This window comes from Chrysemys picta, chromosome 5, assembly GCF_011386835.1.
Source record: "Chrysemys picta bellii isolate R12L10 chromosome 5, ASM1138683v2, whole genome shotgun sequence".
Lineage (NCBI taxonomy): Eukaryota > Metazoa > Chordata > Testudines > Emydidae > Chrysemys > Chrysemys picta.
In genome coordinates this window covers 52591626-52616858 of record NC_088795.1, presented here as the reverse complement: position 1 = coordinate 52616858, position 25233 = coordinate 52591626, and the positions used below count along the sequence as shown (strand labels likewise).

At 44.0% G+C, this 25233-nt stretch overlaps 1 protein-coding gene and 1 long non-coding RNA gene across 11 annotated transcripts in view; one reads left to right on the top strand and one right to left on the bottom strand.

The window, feature by feature from the left end:
• The window catches only part of NOCT (nocturnin), a 55285-nt gene that overhangs the window by 3998 nt on the left and 26054 nt on the right, over positions 1 to 25233 (bottom strand). The window contains exons 1-2 of one of the 10 annotated variants that reach the window (XM_065596392.1): positions 16274 to 16811; positions 6500 to 6551 (exon numbers count right to left, since the gene is read on the bottom strand). The exons of 4 other annotated variants lie outside the window; for them this stretch is intronic. Coding sequence is in view for 2 of the 6 variants with exons in the window: in XM_005284358.4 (XP_005284415.2) it covers positions 16274 to 16643 (370 nt within the window). In the remaining 4 variants the exon portion in view is untranslated. 5 more of the 10 variants (XM_065596393.1, XM_005284358.4, XM_005284359.5 and 2 more) reach the window with 5 other exon arrangements.
• Positions 16862 to 25233, top strand: part of LOC135983641 (uncharacterized) — a 111127-nt gene continuing 102755 nt past the window's right edge. The window contains exon 1 of the long non-coding RNA XR_010601357.1: positions 16862 to 17000. This is a non-coding gene — a long non-coding RNA (uncharacterized LOC135983641). The remainder of the gene's footprint in view (positions 17001 to 25233) is intronic.

Below are 25233 nucleotides of genomic sequence, written 5' to 3'. Positions count from 1 at the left end.
GGTAGCATTGCAAAAAGTCCAGAAACTTCTGGCATTTGCCCCTCACTGCATGGGAATGTTTCAAAGGGCTGCACAAAAAGCGCATAATCAAAAAAGACAGCTAGGGTTCTCTCAAAGTTATGTTTTCTTACATCTTCATAGCACCTTAAGGGGAACTGACTAGGCTTTTTAAATTTTAAAAACTCCAGTGAATACTAAGGCTAATAGTTAGCTCTAAGTTACAAATAAATGCATTCATAAAAAAGGAATCTCACAGCATTTTAAGTTTCCTGCATAAATCATATTTTTTGTCCCTCATTGTGGATCTTTGTCACACATTTGCCCATATCTGGGTCTTGCCAGGTTGAGAGGTATATAGCAAACAGGTCTGCTGGTTCCTGGGACTATTTATTCTTGGACAGAAACCAAGAGACCAGCAGAAACTGGCTTCAAGATCTTCCCTCCCCATATTAGCATGATTCCCCAAAACTGTTTTATTATGACAATTCTTTTCAGCTTTTGAACTGAATAGGACCAAATGAAATGATCTTCAACTTTTCCATCCATTTCCTTATATAGCTTTGTCTAAAGGATTTTATTCACACTGCGTGGGCACGGTGTAAAAATCTGACAAATAGGGTTGACTCACTGTGTTGATGAGCGCCATCGTAAACCAGCCACAGAAAAGTTGGGTGTGTGAACACGCAACCCTATCACAGTTGTGCAAATTGCTAAGAGTATTCTCTATATGGTAGTCTTCCACCTCAGACAATTCAAGAAAATAGAGGCAATAAAATGAAGTATAGGAAATTTCTTAGAAGTGAAATGCTTTTGTCAGAAGATGCAGCAAGGACCAGTAGCTAGGAAAGGTGCTGCTAACTTTGTGAAAGCCAAGTTCTGCCTTGTCTTGTATCTCATACATCAGTGGGATTGCCCAGGATGTGAAAAAATGTAAAATTTGCCCTAGTAATGTTCAGGAGAAAAGTTATGCTAACATGGCAACTGCTACATCAGAAGTTATTTAAATTCTGGTATTCCCTCGGGAGGTGGAAGATATTCATAGATTTCCCAACTACCTTGTGTCATCATTAGAGCTGGCTGGAAGAAGACAATTCCGTTTCACTGCAACTTGAGGTTTAGAAGTTTTTCATTCCACGATGGAACAAAACCAAAGCCTTTTTAACATTTTTGCAAAAATGGAATTGTGCCAAAATGGCTGGTTTTGGGAGCAAAACCAGCACTTTTGATTTGGGCAGATTTTTTGGGGTCCCTGTCACTTCTGATGAGACACTCTTCTACTCTATAGCCTGGTGGCTGGGGCATTGGTCTGGTATGTAGGAACCCCAGACTCAAGTCACAGCTCCACCAGATTTAGAGCATCACTCTGAACGTTCCAGCCAGCTCCTGTCACCACATCAATGCACTGTACAGACAGCACTGTTCACTTTGTAACACAAACCTCAGGGGAGAAGGTACATTTTAAACTTGAACAAAAATAAAGTGGTTGCAGGGAAGGGACTGAAAACTTCAGAAGCTTGAACAGCTTGAGTATGAGCCTCATATCCAACCTTCATCCTAGACCGGGGGGTGAGCAAACTTTTTGAGTCAAGGGCCACATCTGAGTGGGGAAATTGTATGCAGGGCCAGGGCAGGGGGTTGGGGTGCATGAAGGAGTGCGGGGTGCGGGACGGGGTGCGGTGTGCAGGAAGGGGCTCAGGGCAAGGGATTGGGGTTGAGAAGGAGTGCGGGGTGCATGAGGGGGCTCAGGGCAGGGTGTTGAGGTGCAGGAGAGGTGCGGGGTGTGGCAGGGGGTTCGGGTGCACGGTGCAGCAAGGAGCTCAGGGCAGGGTGTTGAGGTGCAGGAGGGGTGTGGGGTGTGGCAGGGGGTTGGGGTGCATGGTGCAGCAAGGAGCTCAGGGCAGGGAGTTGGGGTGCAGGACGGGTGCGAGGTGCGGGCAGGGAGTTGGGGGGCAGGATGCAGCAGGGGGTACAGGCAGGGGACTTCGGGCAGGGAGTTGGGGGCGGGGTGCAGGAGGAGTTTGGGCTCCGACCCGGTGCCGCTTATCTAAAGCGGCTCCGGGGTGGCAGTGGCGTGCACTGGGGCCAGGGCGCCAGGCTCCCTGCGCTGCTCCAGGAAGTGCTGCGGCCCCTGGGGGAGGGCTCTGCATGCGCTGCCCTTGCCATGCCTCCAGGTACCTCCCCCGAAGCTCCCATTGGCCACAGTTCCCATTCTCGGCCAATGGGAGTTGCGGTGGGGCGGTGCCTGGAGGCATGGGCAACGCACAGAGCCCTCTGCCCCCCCCCGCCTGGGGTCTGCAAGGAAGTGGTGCTGGCTGCTTCTGCAGAGCGGTGTGGGGCCATCCCACTGGCTGGATCCAAAGCCCTGAGGGGCCGGATCTAGCCCGCGAGCCATAGTTTGCCCACCCCTGTCCTAGATATTGGCTAAAGAAACACCAACCCTACTATGTTATAGAGTTCCCTATGAAATACACTTATAAATATTTAGCACCGTGTTTCTCCTAAGCTGTACAGAGCTACTGAGCTTTGCTTTCCGTCTACCCTACTTAATCCATTTAGGGAACCAGTGCTCCCTTTCTGGAAGCCCCGACAAAAAAGCCAGTGGAAGTCTCTAAATAAGTAGTCTCTGTTCTTCCCTCAGAGGAGGTGAGTCCATGAGCATACGTTACATAACCTCTCTCTACAGTTATGGCTGTGGAAGTCAAGCAGCACTGGAGAAACAGATAAATTCATAATTCCTCATATGTTCTGAGATCTGAATTGCACGGCTTTAGGTCAGCTATTGTTTCAGGACTCCTGTCTCATACATATTCTTTTGAGATATACTGCTGAAAAGTTCAGCTTCTCCAGAATTAAGAATTCATCTGACAAGCCCCTCACCACCTACATATCTTCTATTGAAGAAGAAATTTTCTTAGTAGATTTTAAAGTCAGATAAGTCAAATACTTTCCCCCTACCTATTTATATGGTGTCCTTTTATTTTAATGATGCAGCCAGTAGCAGCATCTTGCTCTACTGCAATGAAGAGGAAAGTCTCAGGGGTCAAACCTTCCAAAGTGGGTACTCAGGATTTACATGGAGAATATGCATGTTTGAGATGTACTTCATTTTTGGAGCACCAGAACTGATACTATTTGGAAGCCATAGTAAATTTAGTTCTCTAAGTTGTATTCCAGTGTTTTACAACCAACTTTACATTGGTTATTTTAAGAGGACTCTACTATTAGTATACTACCACCTCAAGTACTGTAAGAATTTCCTACTAGAGCTAAACCCACCCTGAAGAGGATGAATATGCAGATGGATATTGCCCCCTCCATAACCACACAAAAGAATGCCAATCCACCCATTCTAGCCTCAGACATAGATCAGAGAGATGGACCTTGACTCATAGGCCCTATTACTGTCTGCTCATTAAACGGTTCATCTTCCCCTGCCCTTTCCAAGCACCATATCAGAGACAGAATTTACATTTCTGACTTCAGAACTTTACCAGGCGAGGTTATTTTATATCGCAATAGCCCCTGAAGACCCCAGCAAAGACCGAGGCCTGTTGTGCTGGGCATTGTACAAACAGCCCATCCCTGACCTAAAGGGCTTTCTGTCTAAACAAACAAGACAGACAGAAGGTTGGAGGGGAAGAGAGAGGGGAAGTGACTCATCCAAGGTCACACAGCAGGTCAGTGGCAGAGTTAGGAACCAAACTCAGATTTCCTGACTCCCCAGCCAGTGCCCTAGTTACTCCTGTGCTGCCTCTCTGCAGTGACAGAACCTAAGCAGCAAGGGGTGAGAATCTGGTCAGATGTTGGCCCTGTGTTTTGCTTATTAACAAAGGGATAGTTGCAGGTTAGACAGCTACATTGTTTCTGAAACAAACTATGTTTCATTTTGGCTGAGAGGGGAAATTTTAGTTAGAATTTTTTCCCCATTGCAGTCCGAGGTCATGGTGGAAATCCATTAACTGAGTTCTAGGGAATAAGCCCAGCAGGTAAATTTCAGTCAGAGCTTATTTCATAGGTAGCATTGTACCTTTGATCAAGAGGGTGCTTATTATGCACTCTGCCCTATGCCTGTTATGGATCCGCTCAATCTGTGGGCTTCCTGCCTAGAGACCTAGGAGTAGGATTACTTATTTACCCAGGCTAAAGTCTTCAGCAATCAGGGCAGCTAGGTGCTCTCATTGACTCTCTCTCTCTCTTTTCCACCCCTCCCCACCTTAGGTCCTTTTTTCCTCAAGGTCTGTCTGCCCAATTACCCCAACACCGCTTCCAACTGCAAACATTTTACTTCTGCTCCCATAGCACCTCTCACTACCCCACCATAGGCCCCCAACAACCCTCCAGCTCCAATGATTCCCACCCTACTGTACTCCACAATCCCTAGTAACCCCATCCCTGCAGGCAGCCTTTTCACCTGTACCCTGCAAAATCTGTGCTCCCCTTTTGCCCTGCAGTCCTCTTCTGCCCACATGTCCCATGGCCAGCCCCAGCACTCCCCCCTCCCCCATCCTTCTTCCACGTGGCCCCTGGAAGGCCCTACCCATCTTTGGTGCTCATTTAGTAAGGAGGTAGCTTTCTGGGCCCAGCTCTGCCCTGCCTTTGCCCAGTGCAGGGACAGAAAGCAGAGATTTGGAGCCCGCTGCTGTCATGACAGAAGCAGTCCTGCTGTCAAGAGGTCAGGACAGCAGGCATTCTATAGCAGAACACAGTGCTAGGTGCTCTGACTGGGAGGCAGTACCCGCCAGCACCTCCCCATAGTGATAGGACTCAAAAGATGTGTGAAGTTGTGTCAGAAGCCACCCACATGCCAGAATCCCACTGCCATTATAAAACCACAATAAGTATGTTTAAAAGAGTGCCCAGGAACACAACTAGGGAACAATTACACTGGACATCTGACAACCTCTGGTGTCTAGGCAAACTGATCCACTTGGGGGGGGAAGTCACATATTATCCCCCATCTGAACTTACCCAGGGAGGAAAGAAAGCGAGGAAAGCCCAGGAAGAATGGGCAGAAGACAGTGACCGAGGATGCTGAATGTGCTGGCATCACTTAGGAAGAAGTACCACTACTAGTGAGTGCCCATAATCAATGGAGGAGCTGGATTGCCCAATGTGACAGTGGCACAAGAGGAACTAAGGTCTACGGTAATCTTAAATGTTACTGTTTTTTAAAAAGACTAATTTCCCCAGATGACCATGTTCCTTTAAATCCTAATGAGTATTTTAGTTTAATCTAATCCACATATCTTTAGGTTTGCTCCCAGGGCCATGTGGAACCAAACCAAACATCTAGAGATGTTTACCCACTTTCTGTTCAGCTTGTTATAAACCAGAGTGTCATAATGACTTGCTTGACTAGATCCCTAGTTGTCATTCACTTCTCTGACTACCCTTTTTCATGTCAGCTCTTACAAAGGGACCGCTTCATTACCCGTTAAACCTTCTAGAAAATGTACTGAAAGTCAATTGTGCTTCTATTCTGAAGAGTACATAAAAGTGGCACCTTCTTACCCATGAGATCTGCTTCTTGTGTAATCACACGTGCTGTCTTTCATGACAAAAAAGTGTTAACTTTCTACTCATATTAGCCTTGCAGAGTCAAAACAGCTAAGAAGGTTCTGTTCTCTTTCGCACCAACAGAATGGTTTTGGTCATTTCAGATAGTTATACCCATGGCTTTAATGGGCTTGCTATGGAATTGCAAGAGGTCACTAACAGCATAATTGTATCTGCAGAGCCTTTTACTCCTCAATTATGTGCAAGAAGGAAAGAAATAATCTTGGTTCTGAAAGCCCAGGATTAGTCTGCAGGGCTAACAACTAGAAACTCCCATTTCACCCCCTTTTAACTTATAAACTGATCATATTTGATATGGAAACATAGAGAAACATGGTGCAATCCCCTGCCCCTTCCATTCCCTCCCACCCAGTACCTTTGCAGAGCAGAAATTGTGTTAAGCTTACTGGTCTGCAGTTTCCTGGATCCAGTAGTGCGTAGGTGACTTATGGGAGGAACACAAAGGGGGGCACAAGCTAAAGGGGTGGCATATGATCCCCCCACACGTGAGTCCTGTGCTCTCCCCATTCCACCTTACCTGGGCGGGTGTGGGGTAGGGAACCTCTGTCCTCCCACTGCACCGGATACAGACTTCTGAACTGCACCGGCCTCCTCTGGCACGGCTGTATCGCCCCCAGCCCTTCCATGCAGCTATGTTTCCTGTCTGAGGTCTGTACAGCTCCGTGGAAGACAGGGGCAGTACAGTCATGCCGGAGGAGCTGTTGGCATGGGGCTGCCCGGCAGCCCTACATTCTGCTCCTGTGTGTTTGTTTGGTTTTTTAATCTATTCTTTCCCAACTGTGCCATTCCTCTACTTATAGCAGTATTATCTAGTGAAATGCTTTTCTGTAAAGGATTTCAGCCTTCTTCTCCTTGTAATCCATTGCTCCTGATCTAGCAGCAGATCTATACTTTAATTATAAAAAGAAGAAAGTGGTCTGACCTTCTACTCTGGAGGAAGCGGATGCCTCTCCTGCAACAGATTCTTTGCAGAACTGGCGTTCTCATGTTTGGTTTACCATAAAGACAAATAAGATAACATAAAATATTTTTAAAATTCTGATATTTACTAGTAGTTTAAAAGTAATATAGCAGGTTGGGTACTTAAAGCTTCTGGTAGGACTTAAAGCCCCATATAGCTGTTAAAATTAAACATCAAGTTTAAATATATTCAAAAATAACTGGTTATCTATACATGCTCTCCTTTCTCACAGAAATACATGGAGATGCTGTCTTACAGCTGCCAGATACCTGGTTAATTATATAAAACATTTACTAGTTTGTACATACATGGAAGCTTCTAAACACTTCCAGTATTAACCAAGAGCAGTGCTTAATTGGTGCTGGGGCTCGCTAGGGCTCAGACCCAGCACCTCTAAGTAGGCAGTTTGTAGCCCCGGCCCTATGGGCTTTGCATGTCAGTTATGAAAGTAAGAAAATTTCTTGAACCCCAGCACCTAATTGCTTGAGTCTCAGCCCCTCTTTCATTACAAATTAAGCACTGCCCAAGAGCTCAGCATTTAAGTTGAGCACAGGTTTTGCAATACTCCAACACAATTCCAAAACAGTAAACAAAGAGAATAGTTATCTTGCATACACACCTGCTAAGCTGCAAGGATGCACCAGTGTCAATACGGTAAACAAAGTTAAATGGTGAAAGGTGCATAAATGTAAGTCCGAACATCACATGACCATTTTTTTATTGAACAAACTAGTCAAGTAGGGACATCTAGTGGCCTTTGGCAGAATTGCTTCAAACAATCAAGGCTAGCGTGGAAAATATTTTTGGTTAAGTGGTTACAGTCAGGGCCGGCTCTAGGCACCAGCAAATCAAGCACGTGCTTGGGGCGGCACATTTTCAGGGGCGGCATTCCGGCCATCTTTTTTTGTTTTGCTTTGGGCAGCAAAAGCCTAGAGCTGGGGTGCGGGGGGAGGGGAGAGGCAGAAGAGAGAGCCCAGGGCTGGGGCGGCAGGGGGTGCGGGTGGGGGAGGACACAGGGAGGGGTAAAAGAGCCCAGAGCTGGGGTGGGGGGCAGGCAAATTTTTTTTTGCTTGGGGCGGCAAAAAACCTAGAGACAGCCCTCGTTACAGTAAACTTTTATAGTTAAGCAAAACTAAATAAGCTATTACAGTTATTAATATGCTGAGTCAAGAAAAAGATTCTTGAATGAATTTTTTTCTTATGCTTGTTAGTCAACATATGGGCTTTATGGACAGCGTTAGTACCAAAAGATGAGCAACTTGAACATTCATCATGTTAGAAAGTATTCTGTATTAGAACAGTGCCATAGGAGTGACTGCAATAGAGATTACAGTGAACACACGTTCATTATAATCTCAGAACATATATTCATAACTTTTTTAGAAGTCACCTTGAGCTGAACATTTTTCAGGTTTTGTCTTGACCCAAAGTGAGTATTTTTTGGAGAGTTTGAGAAAAATAATTCAAAAGAGGTGAATAGATTTAAGGGGGCAAAAGAGATTATTTTTCTGTTCAAACCTAAGAAGTAGCTGAGATGAGACACTGTTCTTGTGTCTAGTAAAAGATCTAGAATGTATACAGATTTGGGCTAGGATAATACATTAAAATCTTACTAGTGAACAAGTCTAACACCATAACCACATCACATGATACTGTAATGTCTTTAAATTCCAAGTAATGTTTTTCTAGAGGCCAATCAAAATATTTATTCAGCATTTTAGATTTGTAAACTAGCCAGATCACAGCTGATAGCCTGTTAGATGTAAAAAAAAAAAAGAAGAAGCAGCCCTACAGCAGGAAGCCGAGTTACGTGCTGTATTACAGGAATCCTGGGCTCTCCTCTTCCCCTATTTACATCTCTACCCCGACATAACACTGTCCTCGGGAGCCAAAAAAATCTTACCGCATTATAGGTGAAACCGCGTTATATCGAACTTACTTTGATCTGCCGGACTGTGCAACCTCACCCCCCCAGAGCACTGCTTTACCGTGTTATATCCAAATTCATGTTATATCGGGCCACGTTATATCAGAGTAGAGGTATATTTAAATTAGGGGACTTCCCCTAAGTCCTTATGCATCTTAATAATGCTTGTAATCAGGAAACAGTAATGCTTTCCCAGAAGCAGCTGTTGGTAGCTAGCAAGTTCCCAAGTTTCTCTGCAGAACTGGAATTAATTTGCAAACTGGACACTATTAAATTAGGCTTGAATAAAGACTGGGAGTGGATGGGTCATTACACAAAGTAAAAACTATTTCCCCATGCTAATTTCCCCCCCTACTGTTATTCACACCTTCTTGTCAACTGTTTGAAATGGGCCATCCTGATTATCACTACAAAAGTTTTTTTTTCTCCTGCTGATAATAGCCCACCTTAATTGATTAGTCTCGTTAGAGTTGGTAACACCCATTTTTTCATGTTCTCTGTGTATATATATCTTCCTACTGTATTTTCACTGCATGCATCCGATGAAGTGGGTTTTTGCCCACGAAAGCTTATGCCCAAATAAATGTGTTAGTCTCTAAGGCGTCACAAGTTCTCTTCATTCTTTTTGATAGTTTGAAGAGTTTCTTGGGGGAAGCCCAGACAGAGCCAAAAAGAAAGCAGAGGAAAAGGGTAGAAAAAGAGACATTCTGATTAATTGTTAAAGCATTTAATGGGACTGTCCCGTGAATTTTGGAAAATATCGTAAATAATCCCTGGTCTCAGGAAATTTGAGAGCCATAATTTTACATATCTATCACTATCCTGACATCTACCCTGATGTGTTCTCCCCAGTGATGCGATGCACAGACCATAACTTAGATTTTCCTCAGATCTTTGTCTTGTACATAACTCACTGTCCACAATAGCAGACCACAAGTAAAATGTCCCTCAAGCACTTTGGAAAATTCTACCCCTAAATTGAACATGATTGACAACGTGTCATGTACAAGATAAAGGTTTGAGGAGAATCTAAGGGTACGTCTTCACTTACTGGAGGGTCCGGCGGCAGGCAATCGATGTTCTGGGATCGATTTATCGCGTCTGGTTAAGACGCGATAAATCGATCCCGGAAGTGCTCGCCGTCGACGCCGGTACTCCAGCTCGCCGAGAGGAGTACGCGGCATCGACAGGGGAGCCTTCCTGCCGCGTCTGGACCGCGGTAAGTTCGGACTAAGGTACTTCAAATTCAGCTACGTTATTAACGTAGCTGAATTTGCGTACCTTAGTCCGAAGTGGGGGCTTAGTGGGGACCAGGCCTAAGTGGTTAAATTGGCACAGCGAAGCTATTAGGCTCCTAAATCACTCAGGCTCTTTTGAAAACTTTAACCCTAAGTGCTGGACTTTAAAATAAAGTCTGTTATTCAGCCCACCAATCTAGTTCTGTCTGATTAGGCAGGTTGTTCAACAGCACTTATGGTACATGACCAGTGATTTGAATAGTTTCTTCCTTCTATTCCACTTGTTCATACGTAGTATGCAAAAGTCATTCCCATAAAGTAAGAGGATGAGTTTAATTACTAGAACACCTCTTGGGCTGTAAATTGCCACAGACAGCTAGTTATGTAAGAACAATTACACAAGTTATTATGGATAATTTAGAGATAAGAAACAGATGTTTCTATTTGGAGTGAAACATGTTTAACTAAAGCAAATGTTTCTTTAAACTGAGAATACTAATACACAAAAGAAAGCTTTGTTTCCACTATAGACCCACAGCTCTCTCTGTCTCCCGTTCCCACATGGAACTGGCTGCAGTTTCAGAAATCCTTTCCACCTACACCAAGTCTGTGCCTGTTTGCCTCAGAAATGACAAATCTGGGAAAAATTATTCAGAACACCAATCACATTGCTGCTTTCTGTGCAAGAGTATGTGAGGAGATCGCAGCTGAAGTCACCTAAGCCATAAATTGAAGACAACACCTTGAAAGATTTAGTGTCCATGTAACCCACTCACCTCCTAGGTGTGGTGTTCTGTCCCCTCTAGTGACACCGAGACCACTTAGAGATTAATGAGTCTGAGAGCTTTAGTTAAAAGCCATGTGGCTTATGCAGTAAAAGCTCATGCATTTAGTTTCAAAGATCCCAGATTTGATCCTGCCCACCAACAACCAGGGTCTGTCAGCATTACAAGTGGGGACTTGTCTGGGATATCAACTGGGAAGCCTTTGAAGCTTAGGACATGCTTCCTTTTTCTTCTAGTTCTTATCGAAGTTTTCTCTTTTGTTTATTAGAGGGCTCCCTTTTAATAGATCTCACCTCAAAAAGGAGTGTGGCATAAGAGACGCTCTTTTTTCTACCACTACAATTAATCCCTTTTATTAAGAGTGTATTTAATAAGAATTCATGCCAACAACCACAGAAAAATTGCTCTTGTATATAGGAGTCCAATTCAGTATCTTTACCCAACCTGGGACCTCTGGAGCTTAGTATATGAGCCTCTACTACATGAGCTAAAAGCCACATGGCTCTTAGCTAAGGCTATAGCAGACTCATTAATCTCTAAGTGGTCTCGGTGCCACTAGAGGGGACAGAGCACCACACCCAGGAGGAGTGTGGGTTACATACATCATGCACCTCATCTCCCATTCAGCAACCCATGTAAATTAGGATAACTGAAGCCAATGGAGTTACACTAGCATAAAAGAAACTGGACCCAGGTCTTCAGCAAGAGAGTAATTATAGTGCTTTCCAACTATGCAATATAGTGTATTTCAGAACAGTCATAATGAAAATTCTGCACCTATCAGGTGAAGTGAAGCACAATTTCAGTAGCAGATCTAGAAGGAAAAGGATAGCTACCCCTGATAATCTGAATTTTCAAAAGGAGATCAGCTTTTCCTGTAAAAACTCTGGTAACTGTGGCTGCTAGAGATGGGCTCTTGTTTCTTCTAACAAGGCATAGCATCACTGAAGCCAGGCCTCTCCCAGACTTAAATTGAACCACCTACTGCTCTGTGAATTACACAGTACGAGGAGGTATGTATTGGCCACTTATTACAGCAGGAAACAGTTAACTGCTCTGAAGTTCCACAGTCCTTGGATGTACAATACCAAATGTATTCTTCAGCTTCCATGGCGGATTGATTTAAGTCAAAGTAATTTAAATCATCAATTAAAATCAGCAAGCAGGAAACCTTATTTACATAATTGATTTTAATCATAGCTTGCATTAGTATTTTTATTTTTCTAAAGAAAGGCTGATTCTCCATGGTTGGTAACCATTAAAACATGCCGATTTGCAACTAAATATAGCTTTTAAACTAAATTTGGTGCTCCTTTGACAATCCAAGATATAGTGTATCTTAACACGTTTAAGTAATTATATCTCTATTTATTCAGATTCTCAATTTTTATGTTAGAAAATAGTGAATGATACATTTCTTATTTATTAGATTATTATTTTCTTACTTCTGATTTATCTCAGACTCTGCATGGATGGAAATTCAAATTCAATTTAAATGCTTAAACAGCATTTTATGATTTTCTTATTAAAGAAAATTACCTTAAATGTGCTGGATACGTAAGAAAAACATTTATCAAAACATTTATTTTTTGCATTTAAAAATAACTGATTTACTAAACAAAGGAAGTAGGACCTGCAGTTAGTGAATTGAACTGGTTATTTCTAGTCACCATGTCCTTCAAAATTTTAGAATTAGTAGATCTCATCCTCTCAAACCCAGTTTTATTCTTACAGTTTATTCTTAAAGTTTTCCTGTTTTTAAAGCTCACAGTGGTTTTTTACCTTTGAATCGACTGGTCACAGAACTGAACTAATTAAACTGAAATGAAGAGAATCTTCTCTCTGCATCTGCAGAAGAAGCTGCTGTTGACAAAAGCTGGGTTACTACTTCAACAAACTCTAGCTCCAGATGCTTAGTTCCAGTACTTCTGCCAGTTCAGTGCTTTGACTTTCTTTAAACTATTGGCAGCAAATATATAATGCTTAATATTTTTTGTATTTAAATGATTAGTAGATTATAAGTAGTTTAGGCCTTAGCATAAGCTGTCAATTTCAAATTTAATCCTGAATAGGTTTATTTTTTTAAAACTAAACTTGTATTTAATTTAAAATAAAAATATATTTTTTCATTAAAAAAACAAACAACAACAACATTGATTTGTATCCACCTTATCAGCTTCCAGTGCTAACCCTCTTGAATGGCCATATCCTAGCGAGGGTCAAGACTTGACGTGTCTATTTTGGCAGAATTCCTTGGGCATTTCTTCTGGGTAAGAAATGAAAGAGTATTTGGCTCCACCAATGCACTCTTCTACACTCCTGGGGCATTTTAAAAACAAGGTTTGTATTTTCAAAATAAGATACTTATGAGAAGAAAAAAAAGTTAGGAGAAGGATAAAAAATGAAAAGGTTTCAGAGTGGTAGCCGTGTTAGTCTGTATCAGCAAAAAGAACGAGGCGTACTTGTGGCACCTTAGAGGCTAACAAATGCCCAAATAAATGTGTTAGTCTCTAAGGTGCCAAAGTACACCTCGTTCTTTTTAAAGAATGATAAGTTACTCGTGCATACAATCAACTGCCCAGATCTACATTGCAATTATAAAGGAGCAGCCAACTTTTTTTAAAATGTCTTGTTCAAGTAATTCTGGTTTCTGAAGGAAAAATAAGCATCTAAAATAAATCTTAAACCCCCAGATGAGTGTCACTCTGAAGATCAGAGATCTGTAACAGTACAACATGAGAAGTTATTGGTAGGTAATGTGATTGGCCTAAAATCTCCCACCCCTCACAATTTGAGATATGTAACCCAAGCTTTCAAAGGAGATTGAGAACTGTTTCAGAACCTGAGCCTTCCTTTAATTCAGGGGGATGGGGGTAACCCCACAAAAGTCACACATTCCATTTTGTTTTTTGTTAATCTAAAACATAATCTAAGTAAATTAGGTCCTATTCCTGCAATTGGCTTTCCAATAGAGAGCCAATTGCAGGATCGAGGCATTAATTATCAGAGGCCTGAAGAAGCCTGTAAGTCACTTTCGCTAACAACATATCTTTAAAAGCCACATACCTTGAAGTATTTTTGTCATTAGACATTGGAAACCACATGTCAAACACTGTACCTTCAGGGCTCAAAACAGGGCTGTAGTTGGAGATATATAGTCTCAGGCACTACATTTCCTATTGTTACAGATAGACAACTGCCCTGCCCTCTGCATTAGTGAGATATCTTTGCTAGTGTATTATTTTTAAAACACTAATATAGTACAGTATTTATTTCTAGCACTATTTCTTTATCCTTTCTAGTCAACATATTTATTGAGTCCTTGTTTTCTGGAATTTAAAGCTTTGTCATAAAAATCCATTCCAGGGTGAAATTTTGCACACATCAGCCTATGATCCACTCAACCCTGTACCCCCAATCCAAGCTAATTCAAAATATTATTAATTTAACAGGGGGGAAAAAATCAGGATATTTAGGTTTTTATGTGTTATTGTCCACTGATTTATAGAACATCTTCAGGGCTCAGCAAAGGTAGTAATATATGCCAAGTGGCGCCATTAGGAAAGATTAAGAATCAGTCTTTCAGCTTACTCCACTACTGGGGTTCCATTCAGGTGCAATGGTCCACCTGCGTGGAACCAGTTGTATGACTGGGGAACAAGTGAGACTGATACAACTCCCAGTGAAGTCAGTGGAAAGACTCAGACTTAATCAGGAGTTGGATCAGTCCCCAAAGCGAAATAGTCAGCATACTATAAAGATTGATTAATTTAACTATTTACAGCAACAGTTCTCAACCTGCAGCCCAATCACCATACAACTGCAGCCCACTTGACATCCTGAGGGTTGGAACCAGGGAGGGACACTTGCTGTGGGCGCAGAGCCGGCAGGGGTGGGGTGCAAAAATGGGGTGGTGCAGGATTAGCCCCTGGCAGGATCAGATCCAGAAGCATCGGCAGGAGGCTAGGGTGCTCATCACCCCCATATCCCACAGGATTGCGGATTCAGTGACCTGGCTGGAGTAGACTCCCCAGCACTAGGACCTCAGCAGCAGGTGAGCAGGGTGGGCTGCATGGCTGAGCTATATGCAGCCAAGATAGAAGACCAATGACCATGGGGATGGGGGTACAGGGGCACGAGGAGAGGGTGCAGCCGGTGCATGCGGGACAGACTCTAGGTGAGGACTGGTGGCAGTCCATGGATTGGGGCAGCTGAGTGCTGGGGGGCAACCTTTGGGGGCATGTGAGTAGTTGTTAGCTTGGGGGCCTGGATGCTGGAGGGGGCAGTCACTAGGGGGGCCATTCTGCCCTGGACAGAGCCCCTGTCTCTGCAGGGCAGGCATGTGTGCAAGCCAAGTGTTGCGGAGGGAGAGGGGAAGGGCTGATAATGGTTTTGACTTATTTTGCTAATTTAAAATGCTCTTGTTAGACATTTGCCAGTGTTGAAATGAAAGGTACTATATTGATTTGAATTATATTGCTGTCATATAATAAATACTATACCTTGTTTTTTTTTTTGCAGATGTAGAGGTTGTGTGTGTGTGTGTGTGTGTGTGTGTATATACATATATAGTGTGGATGCAGCCCACATTGGTAAATAGGTCAAGAACCTCTGATTTACAGTCTGAATGTCAGTCCTATAATTTGTTTACTGATTAAACTTTATACCTCTGCAGCACAATTATACTAGGACAGTTGGAAATGGGCCATCCTGATTATCACTACAAAAGTTTTTTTTCCTCCTGCTGATAGTAGCCCACCTTAATTGATTACTCTCATTATTGTTAGTATGGCAACATCCATTTTTTCATGTCCTCTGTGTGTGTATATCTTCCAACTGTATTTTCCACTGCATGCATCCGATGAAGTGGGTTTTAGCTCACAAAAGCTTATGCTCAAATAAATTTGTTAGTCTCTAAGGTGCCACAAGTACTCCTCATTCTTTTTAATTACACCAGCACAGTTATTAGTCTAAACAAAGCCTAATATTGCATGTAGAAACAAGTTTTTGCTTTTTAAAGGAAGTTGATTGCAAGAAAGCTAGATCAAAATATACAAGGTCTTATGTGCATATTCATTCAAGTGAGCAAATTCAGAGCTAGGGCATTTCAGCCTGATCTTCTCTTTCACCACTTATGTACAAGAATGGTCAAGTTTAAGAACAGACCATTTATATTCTTAACCATACAGTGACACAATACACAGGCATGAAGTGGGTGAACCAAGAAGTTTTAACTCTTGAGTTTTATAAGTGTGACTCAGATGTTAAAGGGCAGCACTGGCCTGAAATTTAAAGTTGCAAGAAGTAAGGTTCTAGAGAGACCAAGAAACAGAAATCTCTGTGGACCTTTTAAAAATTCGTCTTTTAAACATCTAACAGTCTGGGAGAATTTATAAATTCCCCTACAGTGTTTTCAACTAAAATCATATTAGCACCTGGCTAGTACATGGAGAGCCATAAAGTGAAACTAGCTAAAAAAACTAAGAATACGTTATTTTAATCAACGGGGCAAAACTACATAAAATAAAAATCAATGATCAGTGTGAAAAGTAAATTTGATTTAAAAAACACACTCTCTTAATCGATGGCTTTCTTGGAACATTTTTTTAATCTTTCAGAGAAAGATTAGGCTTTTGTTTAAATCCACACCGTATTCCTTTACAACCAGCCTACGTTGGGTTTATGGTGAGAAAAATTATTCGTTCGCCGTGGCCGGGATTAGAATGTTCTAATGCCCACATTCTATCCATGGAAGCTTCAGACCCCGAACATTCCAAACACTCACCTGCTCGGGAACTCGCAACACCTGGACCTACAGCTGCAGAGCACTGGCCGGCCGAGGCCCCTTGGTGACAGCAACCACAGCGAGGCGAGGCAGAGAAGGAAGAGCCAAGGAGGGCAGGCGGGGAAAGGGCTCTCTTCACCGGAACAGGAGATCGGAGCAGCAGCAGGGACGAGGAGGTGGTGGTGCAAGGGGCACAGCAGAGAGTGGACAGGGCCGAACACAAGGACCTAGCAGGGCTCTGATACATAATCCCGCTGCCCCCCCAAAAAGCTAGACGAGGGCACCAAAAAGCTGCTGAGTGTGGAAGGCTTGACGGACCGGAGTGCGGGGTTAGCTCACCTGCTGCTGCCGCGGGCTCCTCCTCGAGCATTAGCTGCCCGGTCAGATGTTACTGGGAAGCCACAGACGTACACATGGGGGAGAAGGGGCCGGCGCTGCTTAGAAACGGCAGGAACAAAGGCCGCCCCCAGCTACGCAGCAGCTTCTCCGTAGCTAGTTCCCGTTATCACCCACGCCTCCAGCTCCCAACGCGGCAGGGACTCAGAGGAACCAGCCCGGCTCCCAGCGCCTCTGAACATCCGGCAGCTACCAGCGCTAAGCGCAGGGGCGGGGAGCGCCCACGCAGACTCCGCTCCCCTGAAGCAACCCTGGACTAGACGGGCTGGGACTCCTCTCGTGTGGCCTGGTGTTACTGGGCTGCAGGCGGCCTTTCGCTGGACAAAAGAGGGTAGGTGAGCCTGCCTGGAGCCGGGCAATTTACAATCCACCCCCTCTGCCGTTTGATGACATGGGCTTGCCCGCAAAGGGTTTCCGAAACCAAGCTCTGCAGTTGACATTATACAGAAAGAGAAAGCTGATGGCCCGGCGGTGGATGACTGGCTGGGAGGGATGTAGGGGAAAGGTGAGAGCATAAATAGCCTTATTGGAAACCCCGGGCAGCAGACTAGATGGAAACGAAGAGTAATGCTGTGTCATGCTGGAAATTAGCTGACTTTGAAAAGTAAACTGTTCCAAATGTTTTGTTAAAACAAAACCCTCTCTCCTGTGTTTGCCCTGACTTGGATCCCTTCCCATATTGGTCAGTATCCTTCTACAGTGCTGGCCTCCAAGTCTGTCAAAAGTTTGCATTTAGGTCCCTTTTCAGTAGTACTACCTTGTGGACAATCTAAGCACTATACCCAGATGCACAGACACTCTTTTCTCACCCTATGTATTATATAATTTTAACAGCTTTAATAATTTTTTTAAGGATTTTGGTAATTCACATTTGGATGACTTCCCGCCTTTGTAAAAAGTGACATAAAATAGTCCTGTGAAGTTTTTCAGTGAAGTGACATGCACACTTGATGGTGCTGTGTGTGTCCATCCATAGTAATAATAAGTGCTTCCATGGGCGGAGCTGGGGGGGGGCACATGGGAGGGCATTTCCCCTCAGGCAAGCAGCCTGAGCCTGCAGTGTAAGGAGTTCTGCAGAGGCGACAGGAGACCTGCTGCTCCCAGCTTGCACCCTGAGGCAGGGAGTCAGAATTTTGTTTATAAACAGAGTGATTAACAAGCGATTAAGATAAGAAAGGGCTGTTAGGTCAATTCCTACAGTTAAATGATCAGTCCCAAGCTTGGTGAATTATAAATAGTAAGTAGCCTGAATGGTAGAGAGTAATTGTAGATTTTTCTACAATTGTTTCAAGTGTTGTATTCAAGAGATGGTAACAAAGTTGCTAATATCTTTGAGAAGATAACTGATTTTTTTTTAGACAAAGGAAATGCAGTAGAGAGAATCTACCTGGATGTCAGTAAGGCACTTGATACATTTCCCCATGAGAAATTAATTAGTTAAATTGGAGAAGATGAGGATTAATATGAGAGCTGAAAAGTGGATAAGGAACTGGTTAAAGGGAAAATTGCAATGGGTCATCCTGAAAGGTGAACTGTCAGGCTAGAGGGAGGTTAATAGTGGAGTTCCTCAGGGATCAGTCTTGGGACCAACTTTATTTAAAATTTTTATTACTGACTGTGGCACAAAAAATGGGGGTGTGCTAATAACACTTGCACATGACACAAAGTTGGGAGGTATTGCCAATACCGAGGAATACCAGAATATCATACAAGGAGATCTGGATGATATTGTAAACTGGAATAATAGAAATTGGATGATATTTAATAGTGTAAAGTGCCATGTCATGCATTTAGGGACTAACAAGAATTTTTGCTAGAAGCTAGGGATTTATCGATTGGAAGTGACAGTGGAGGAGAAAGAGTTTTGGTTGATCACAGGATGACTATGAGCCATCAATGTGATGCAGCCACATAGGTGCCGACTCTGTGGGTGCTCCGGGGCTGGAGCACCCATGGGGGAAAAATGGTGGGTGCTGAGCACCCATCGGTAGCCCCACCATCAGCTCTCTCCCACCTCCCCAGTGCCTCCTGCTCACCGGCGGGCCCCGTGAATCAGTGCCTCTCCCTCCCTCTCTGCGCCTACTGCCTGCCATGATCAGCTGTTTCCCGGCATGCAGGAGCCTCTGAGGGGGGAGGCGTGAGGATGTAGTGCACTTGGGGGAGGGGGCGGAACTGGGTGGGAAGAGGCAGGGTGGGGCTGAAGTGGGGGTGGGAAGAGGCGGGGCAAAGGTGGGGTCTTGAGGGAAGGGGTGGAGTGGAAGTGGGGGGCAGAGCAGGGGGTCGAGCACCCTCCGGCACTTTGGAAAGTTGGCAGCTGTGTGCAGCCATGAAAAAGGCTAATGCAGTCCTAGGATGTATCAGGTGAGATATTTCCAGTAGAGACAGGGAAGTGTTCGTACCTTATACAAGGCACTGGTGAGTCCTTATCTGGAGTATTGTGTGCAATTCTGGTCTCCCATGTTTAAGAAAGATGAAGTCAAACTGGAACAGGTGCAGAGAAGAGCTGTTAGGATGATCTGAGGAATGGAAAACCTACCTTATAAGAAGAGACTCAAAGAGCTTTACTTGTTTAGTCTAACCAGTAGAAGGATGAGGGGAGATATTACTCTGAATAAATGCATCAGAGAGATAAATATCAGGGATGGAGAGGAGTTATTTAAGTTGAGCATCAATGTGTACCCCAGAACAAATACATATAAATTGACCATCAACAAGTTTAGGCTTGAAATTAGGTGAAAGATTTCTAACCATCAGAGGAGTGAAGTTCTGGAGAAGCTTCCCAAGGGGAGTAATGGGGACAAAACACCTGACTTCCAGACTGCGCTTAATAAGTTTACGGAGGGGATGGTATGACAAGACTGCCTACAATGGTGTGTTGTCCATTTACTGGAGATGGGACACTAAATGGGGAGGGCTCTGAGTTACTACAGAGAATTCTTTCTCAGGTGTCTGCCTGGTGGGTCTTGCCCACATGCTTAGGGTATAACTGATCATCATATTTGGGGTCAGGAAGGAATTTTCCTCTGGGTCAGATTGGAAGAGACCAGATTGGGGGGTTTTCACCTTCTTCGGCAGCATGGGGCACGGGGTCACTTGCAGGTTTAAACTAGTGTAAATGGTGAATTCTCTGTAACTTGAAGTCTCTAAACCATGATTTGAGGTCTTCAGTAACTCAGCGAGAGTTTAGGGGTCTATTACAGGAGTGGATGGGTGAGGTTCTGTGGCCTGCAATGTGCAGGAGGTCAGACTAGATGATCATGATGGTACCTTCTGACTTTAGTAAGCATATCTGAGTAAGAATATACATTACAATTTTAAACCTAGCCAGTGTTCCATAAGTGACTTGCCACAAGATGTCAGAACATGTTAGTATTAGAGCTGAATGGGTCTAACAGTTATTTAATTTTCTTTCTTGATCTAGGAATTAAATACAATGCTCCTGTCAGATATTTCTAAGTTGTTATCGGCAAAAACACTAGAGTTTTCAATTGCTGAAGTACCTCCTGGAATCACTGTTAAGATTGCATGCCCCTGCCCCTCCCCCATCTGAAATGGTGCCCCGTGGGCAGACACAGAATCCCCTTCCCCCCCACACACACACATGCGGCCCCATTGGTCTGACTGGAGCCACCCCTCAAAATATTAGGGTTACCATATGTCCGGTTTTTCCCGGACATGTCCGGCTTTTCGGCAATCAAACCCCCATCCGGGGGGAATTGCCAAAAAGCCGAACATGTCCAGGAAAATGCCGGCCAGGCACTTCCCCTCCCGTGGCGGCTCTGCTCCTCCCCTGACTCTTCGGCTCTGTTTAAGAGCCGAGCTGCCCGAGTGCTATGGGCTTCAGGCAGCCCCCTTGCCTCCGGACCCCAGCCGCCGGCCGGGCACTTCCCCTCTCGGGCTCTGGCGGCGCAGGGTCCGGAGGCATGGGGGCTGCCCAAAGCCGGTAGCGCTCGGGCAGCTCGGCTCTTAAACAGAGCCGAAGAGTCAGGGGAGGAGCAGAGCCTCCGGCCGCGGTGGATCTGCTCCTCCCTGACTCTTGGGCTCTGTTTAAGAGCTGAGCGCTACGGGCTTTGGGCAGCCCCCATGCCTCCGGACCCTGCGCCGCCGGAGCCCGGGAGGGGAAGTGCCCGGCCGGGGGCGCAGGGTCCGGAGGCATAGGGGCTGCCCGAAGCCTAAGCGCTACCGGCTTCACGGTTTGCCGGGCAGCCTCCAGACCCTGTGCCCCCGGCTGGGCGCTTCTCCTCCTGGGCTCCAGCTGCGCTGGGGAAGCGCCAGCCGGGGGCGCAGGGACTGGGGGTTGCCCGGCAAACCGTGAAGCTGGTAGCGCTCGGGCAGCCCTTTTCTCTGGGAGTGGGAGGGAGGAGGGGGCGGGGGTGGGGTGGGAAATGGGCGGGGCCAGGGCCCCGTGGAGGGTCCTCTTTTTTAATTGGTTAAATATGGTAACCCTACAAATATAGAAGTCAAACTACCCCTCTGCGTCTGACAGAATTTACACTGGGGTCAGAAGACAGCATTGGTTGTTGTGGTGGGGTCCTCACATTTTTAGGATTTGATTTTTGTTTGCAGACGCAGTGGTATTCAGTGTGAAATGGTCTTTCATTCATTACCAAGACATTATGTGAAAAGAACTGCATAAGGGTTTTTTGTTTGTTTGTTTGTTTTTTTAAATCTTGGTAACATGTTGCAGTCAGGAAGCACTCCAAAGGTTGAAATACTTCCAGAGATTTTAATAATTGACATTTTCTTTTTTCATATGGACAGGAGAGTATTTTCTGCCAAGTCTAGTGTTGCCCATATAAAGTAATGAAATGAAAATATAACTTTACATAATGATCAGATTGGAAAGATGAGACAAATCTCATCAACATTTTATTTTTTGCCTTTTTAGTTAAAGAAAATATAACGGAGAGCAAATCCTTATCTCTCCTTCCCCAATAATGCTTACACCACAGTAAAAATTTACAAGAATTAAAAAACAAAAAATGGAAATATCTTTCAAAACCTTGTTGCACCTGATCTAATCAGGCGTGTAACCGTTACTAAAAGCTGAATGGAAAACAAGAAGTTGATATTGAGTCAAGCTATCTGATAGTCTAATGTACAAAGTGTTGTCTAGAACAGGGAAATGGAAATTAGAGATCATGGTCTCTATTCTTAGATCTGTCACTGATTCACTGTGTCACTTTGGGTGAGTCACACAGGCTAAATTTACATATTTGATTCCTAAAATTAAGCATCTACAATCCCAGCCCTACAATGACCTTAGCATGGGTGGACCCCCACTGAAGTCAGTGGGGGCTCCATGTGGGCACAGAGATTTGCCTCTATGGAGCTCATTGCAGGATCTGGGTCTAAATCCTTATGTAGGCATGATAACCCGGTAGCATCCTAAACTTAGGTGCAAGACGAAGCTGGTTTAAAAAAATTCCCACAGAAAATTTTGACTTGTTGAAAATCTGAAAGTTTCAGGTTCTTGATAAAAATTTAAAGTTTCTATAGAAAGCAGACACTTTATGTGAAAACTTTTGTTTAGATGAAAACACAATTTTCCACTGAAAAACAGTTTAAAAGCAATATTTTCAACTGGCTCTAGTGTTAGAGCTTAGCCTAAAGATGCAGTGTAAAATATTTACTAATAACTCATCCAGGCAGATGATCATGCTAGCTCCAAGCAGGATACAATAAGAAACCTCCCTGCCTTCATTAGGAAGAAGCTACAACCAAAGTTCACCCTGGAAAATTCAGACTCCACATTACTTTCTGGAAACTTCACCCAACAAGGAAGTCTAGAAATAGAAAAGCGAATAAAGCACAACCACTATACCCAGCCTATTGCTGGTGTCAGAGTGCCTCCTTCCATCTCCCCATGGTCTGCAGATGATCTATGACAGGGAAAGGAGGAAGGAAGAAGACTTCAGCTTTGCTGGGGAAACCACAGTTCATTCCAGCCAGCCTTTGCCACAAGACATTTTTACAAACCTATGCTGTAACTACGAAGAAGGGGAAAAAAGCTTGCTTCTCCTTTACCATGGAGGCAAAAAAGTCATGCCCCTCAGAACTGTTCTGTAACATTTTTATCTTGACTTTATATCATTTTGTAAATCTGGAATGACTACACTCAACCTCAAAATCTACCATAGGTGCTGGAAGTGCTGCAGCATGCCCTGGATTGAAGTGGTTTCCATATATACAATATGGCTCTCAGCACCCCCACAATAAAATTTTTTCCAGCCCCCCTGAAACCTACTGTGATGGATTGGCTCACAGAAACCCCTTTGGGAACTACCACCTGATATGCCTAGACTACCTCTAAACCCATTTTCCCTGGCGGCTTGGGACTTCAGTGCCCTGCCTGGTTTGAGCCAGACACATTAGCCTGCTACAAACCCAAACAACATCCCCCAAAAGCTGCAGGCTTAACTGAAAACAACTTAAGAAGTGCTCCTGTCTCCAACACTCAGCTGCCCAGCTCCCAATGGGGTCCAAACCCCAAATAAATCTGTTTTACCCTGTATAAAGCGTATACAGGATAAACTCATAAATTGTTCCCTCTCTCTAACACTGATAGAGAGATCTGCACAGCTGTTTGCCCCCACCAGGTATTAATACATACTTTGGGTTAATTAATAAGTAAAAAGCGATTTTATTAAATACAAAAAGTAGGATTTAAGTGGTTCCAAGTAATAACAGATGGAACAAAGTGAATTACCAAGCAAAATAAAACAAAACACCAAAGTCTAAATCTAATACAGTAAGAAAGTGATTACAGATGAAATCTCACCCTCACAGATGTTCCAGTAAGTTTTTTACAGACTAGTCTCCTTCTAGCCTGGGTCCAGCAATCACACCCCCCTCCCGTGGCTACAGTCCTTTGTTCCAGTTTCTTTCAGGTATCCTTGGGGATGGAGAGGCTATCTCTTGAGCCAGCTGAAGACAAAATGGAGGGGTCTCCCAGGGGCTTAAATATACTTTTTCTTGTGGGTGGACCCCCCCATCCTCTCTCCTATGCAGAATCCAGCTCCAAGATGGAGTTTTGGAGTCAAATGGGCAAGTCACATGTCCATGTATGACTCAGTTCCTTACAGGTGGCAGCCATTGCTTATATGCTACCTTGAATGTCCCCAGGTAGACTTCTTATGTGGATTGAAGTCTTCCAAGGTCCCATTGTCCATCAAGTGTTTTCATGATTGGACACTTAACTTGCAAATTCCTTTCTTGAGAAGCTGACCAAATGCCTTACTAAGGCTACTTAAAATCAAACAAGTACACAGCCAATATTCATAACTTCAAATACAAAAATGATACATGCATACAAATAGGATTAATATATTCAGTAGATCATAACATTTGCAGAGATATGTTATATGGCATATGTAGCATAAAACATATTCCAGTTATGTCATATATACATTCATAAGCATATTTCCATAAAGCAGTATGGGGTGCAATCTCACACCTACCATCTCTCATTACAAGGAATTATAATTTCTCCCATCACTCATTGCAAGGAGATCATCAGAGTACAGAATGGCCTTGCAAGATCCAACCAACAATGCCTTCCTTCCAAAAATTCATCCCAATGAGTGACACAAGAAATAGTCATGGAAGCATTGACTTCAGTTAGGATTCTGTGTGATTCTGACCACTGTTCTTTCAGGCTTGAAAAAGAGAGTAGAGAATATTAAAGATTCCTACTAAAAGACACTGGCAGCACTTCCTTTTAAGACAGGAGTCTACCTTCCATTCCAAAGCATGCAAGAGCTCATCTAGAACTAAGAAAGCCATCATTTGCTGCTGGTAATCTTGACAATTACCACCCAACACCAAAACTTCCTTTCCTAAGCAAGTTAATTGAGAAGTTAGCAAAAACAGCTTTCAACCCCACTGTCAGTTGTCAGTATCCTGGATTATTCTCAGATTTCAGATCAGTGCATGGTACTTGTATAGCTCTTGTTGGTCTAGTGGATGACCTTCTCTTATTCATAGGCAGGGAAGTTACATCCATCCCCATCTTGCTGGACTTGTGTGTGCCTGGCATAAAACAGCAGCAATCACCAAATACTCATGGCCTGCCTCCAAGCAGCTGCACGTATGAATGGAAATCCCCTTAAATGGTTCAGGCTCTTTTGCCAGACAGAACCAACTGGTTGAGGAAGAGTTGCTCATGACTGTCTCCAAAGCCCTCACCTTTAGTGGCCCACAAGATTCAGTCCTCTCCCTTCATATTGCTGAAAATGTACATGAAGCCATGGAAAGCTAGTTAGACAATGTATGCTGAAATGCCAGCAATATGTAGAGACACACCTCTCTCTTGCTTTTACAACAGATGTAAATAATACCATCTCTCAGATCTCCCAATGACTAGCAGAGCTCAGCACCTGAAGGGAGAGTAGCTGGCTGAAGCTGAACCTTCACAAGGCTGAGCTGATACTGGTAAGAAGAGGAAAGTAAGTGCTTCAAAGAGCTCACCTCGTCCATGATATGCTCCTCTGCTGAAGGCACCTGGCCATTCTTAGGTTTATAACCTTGAGATCCTCTTGGCACCCTCAGCGCTTTTGAATGTC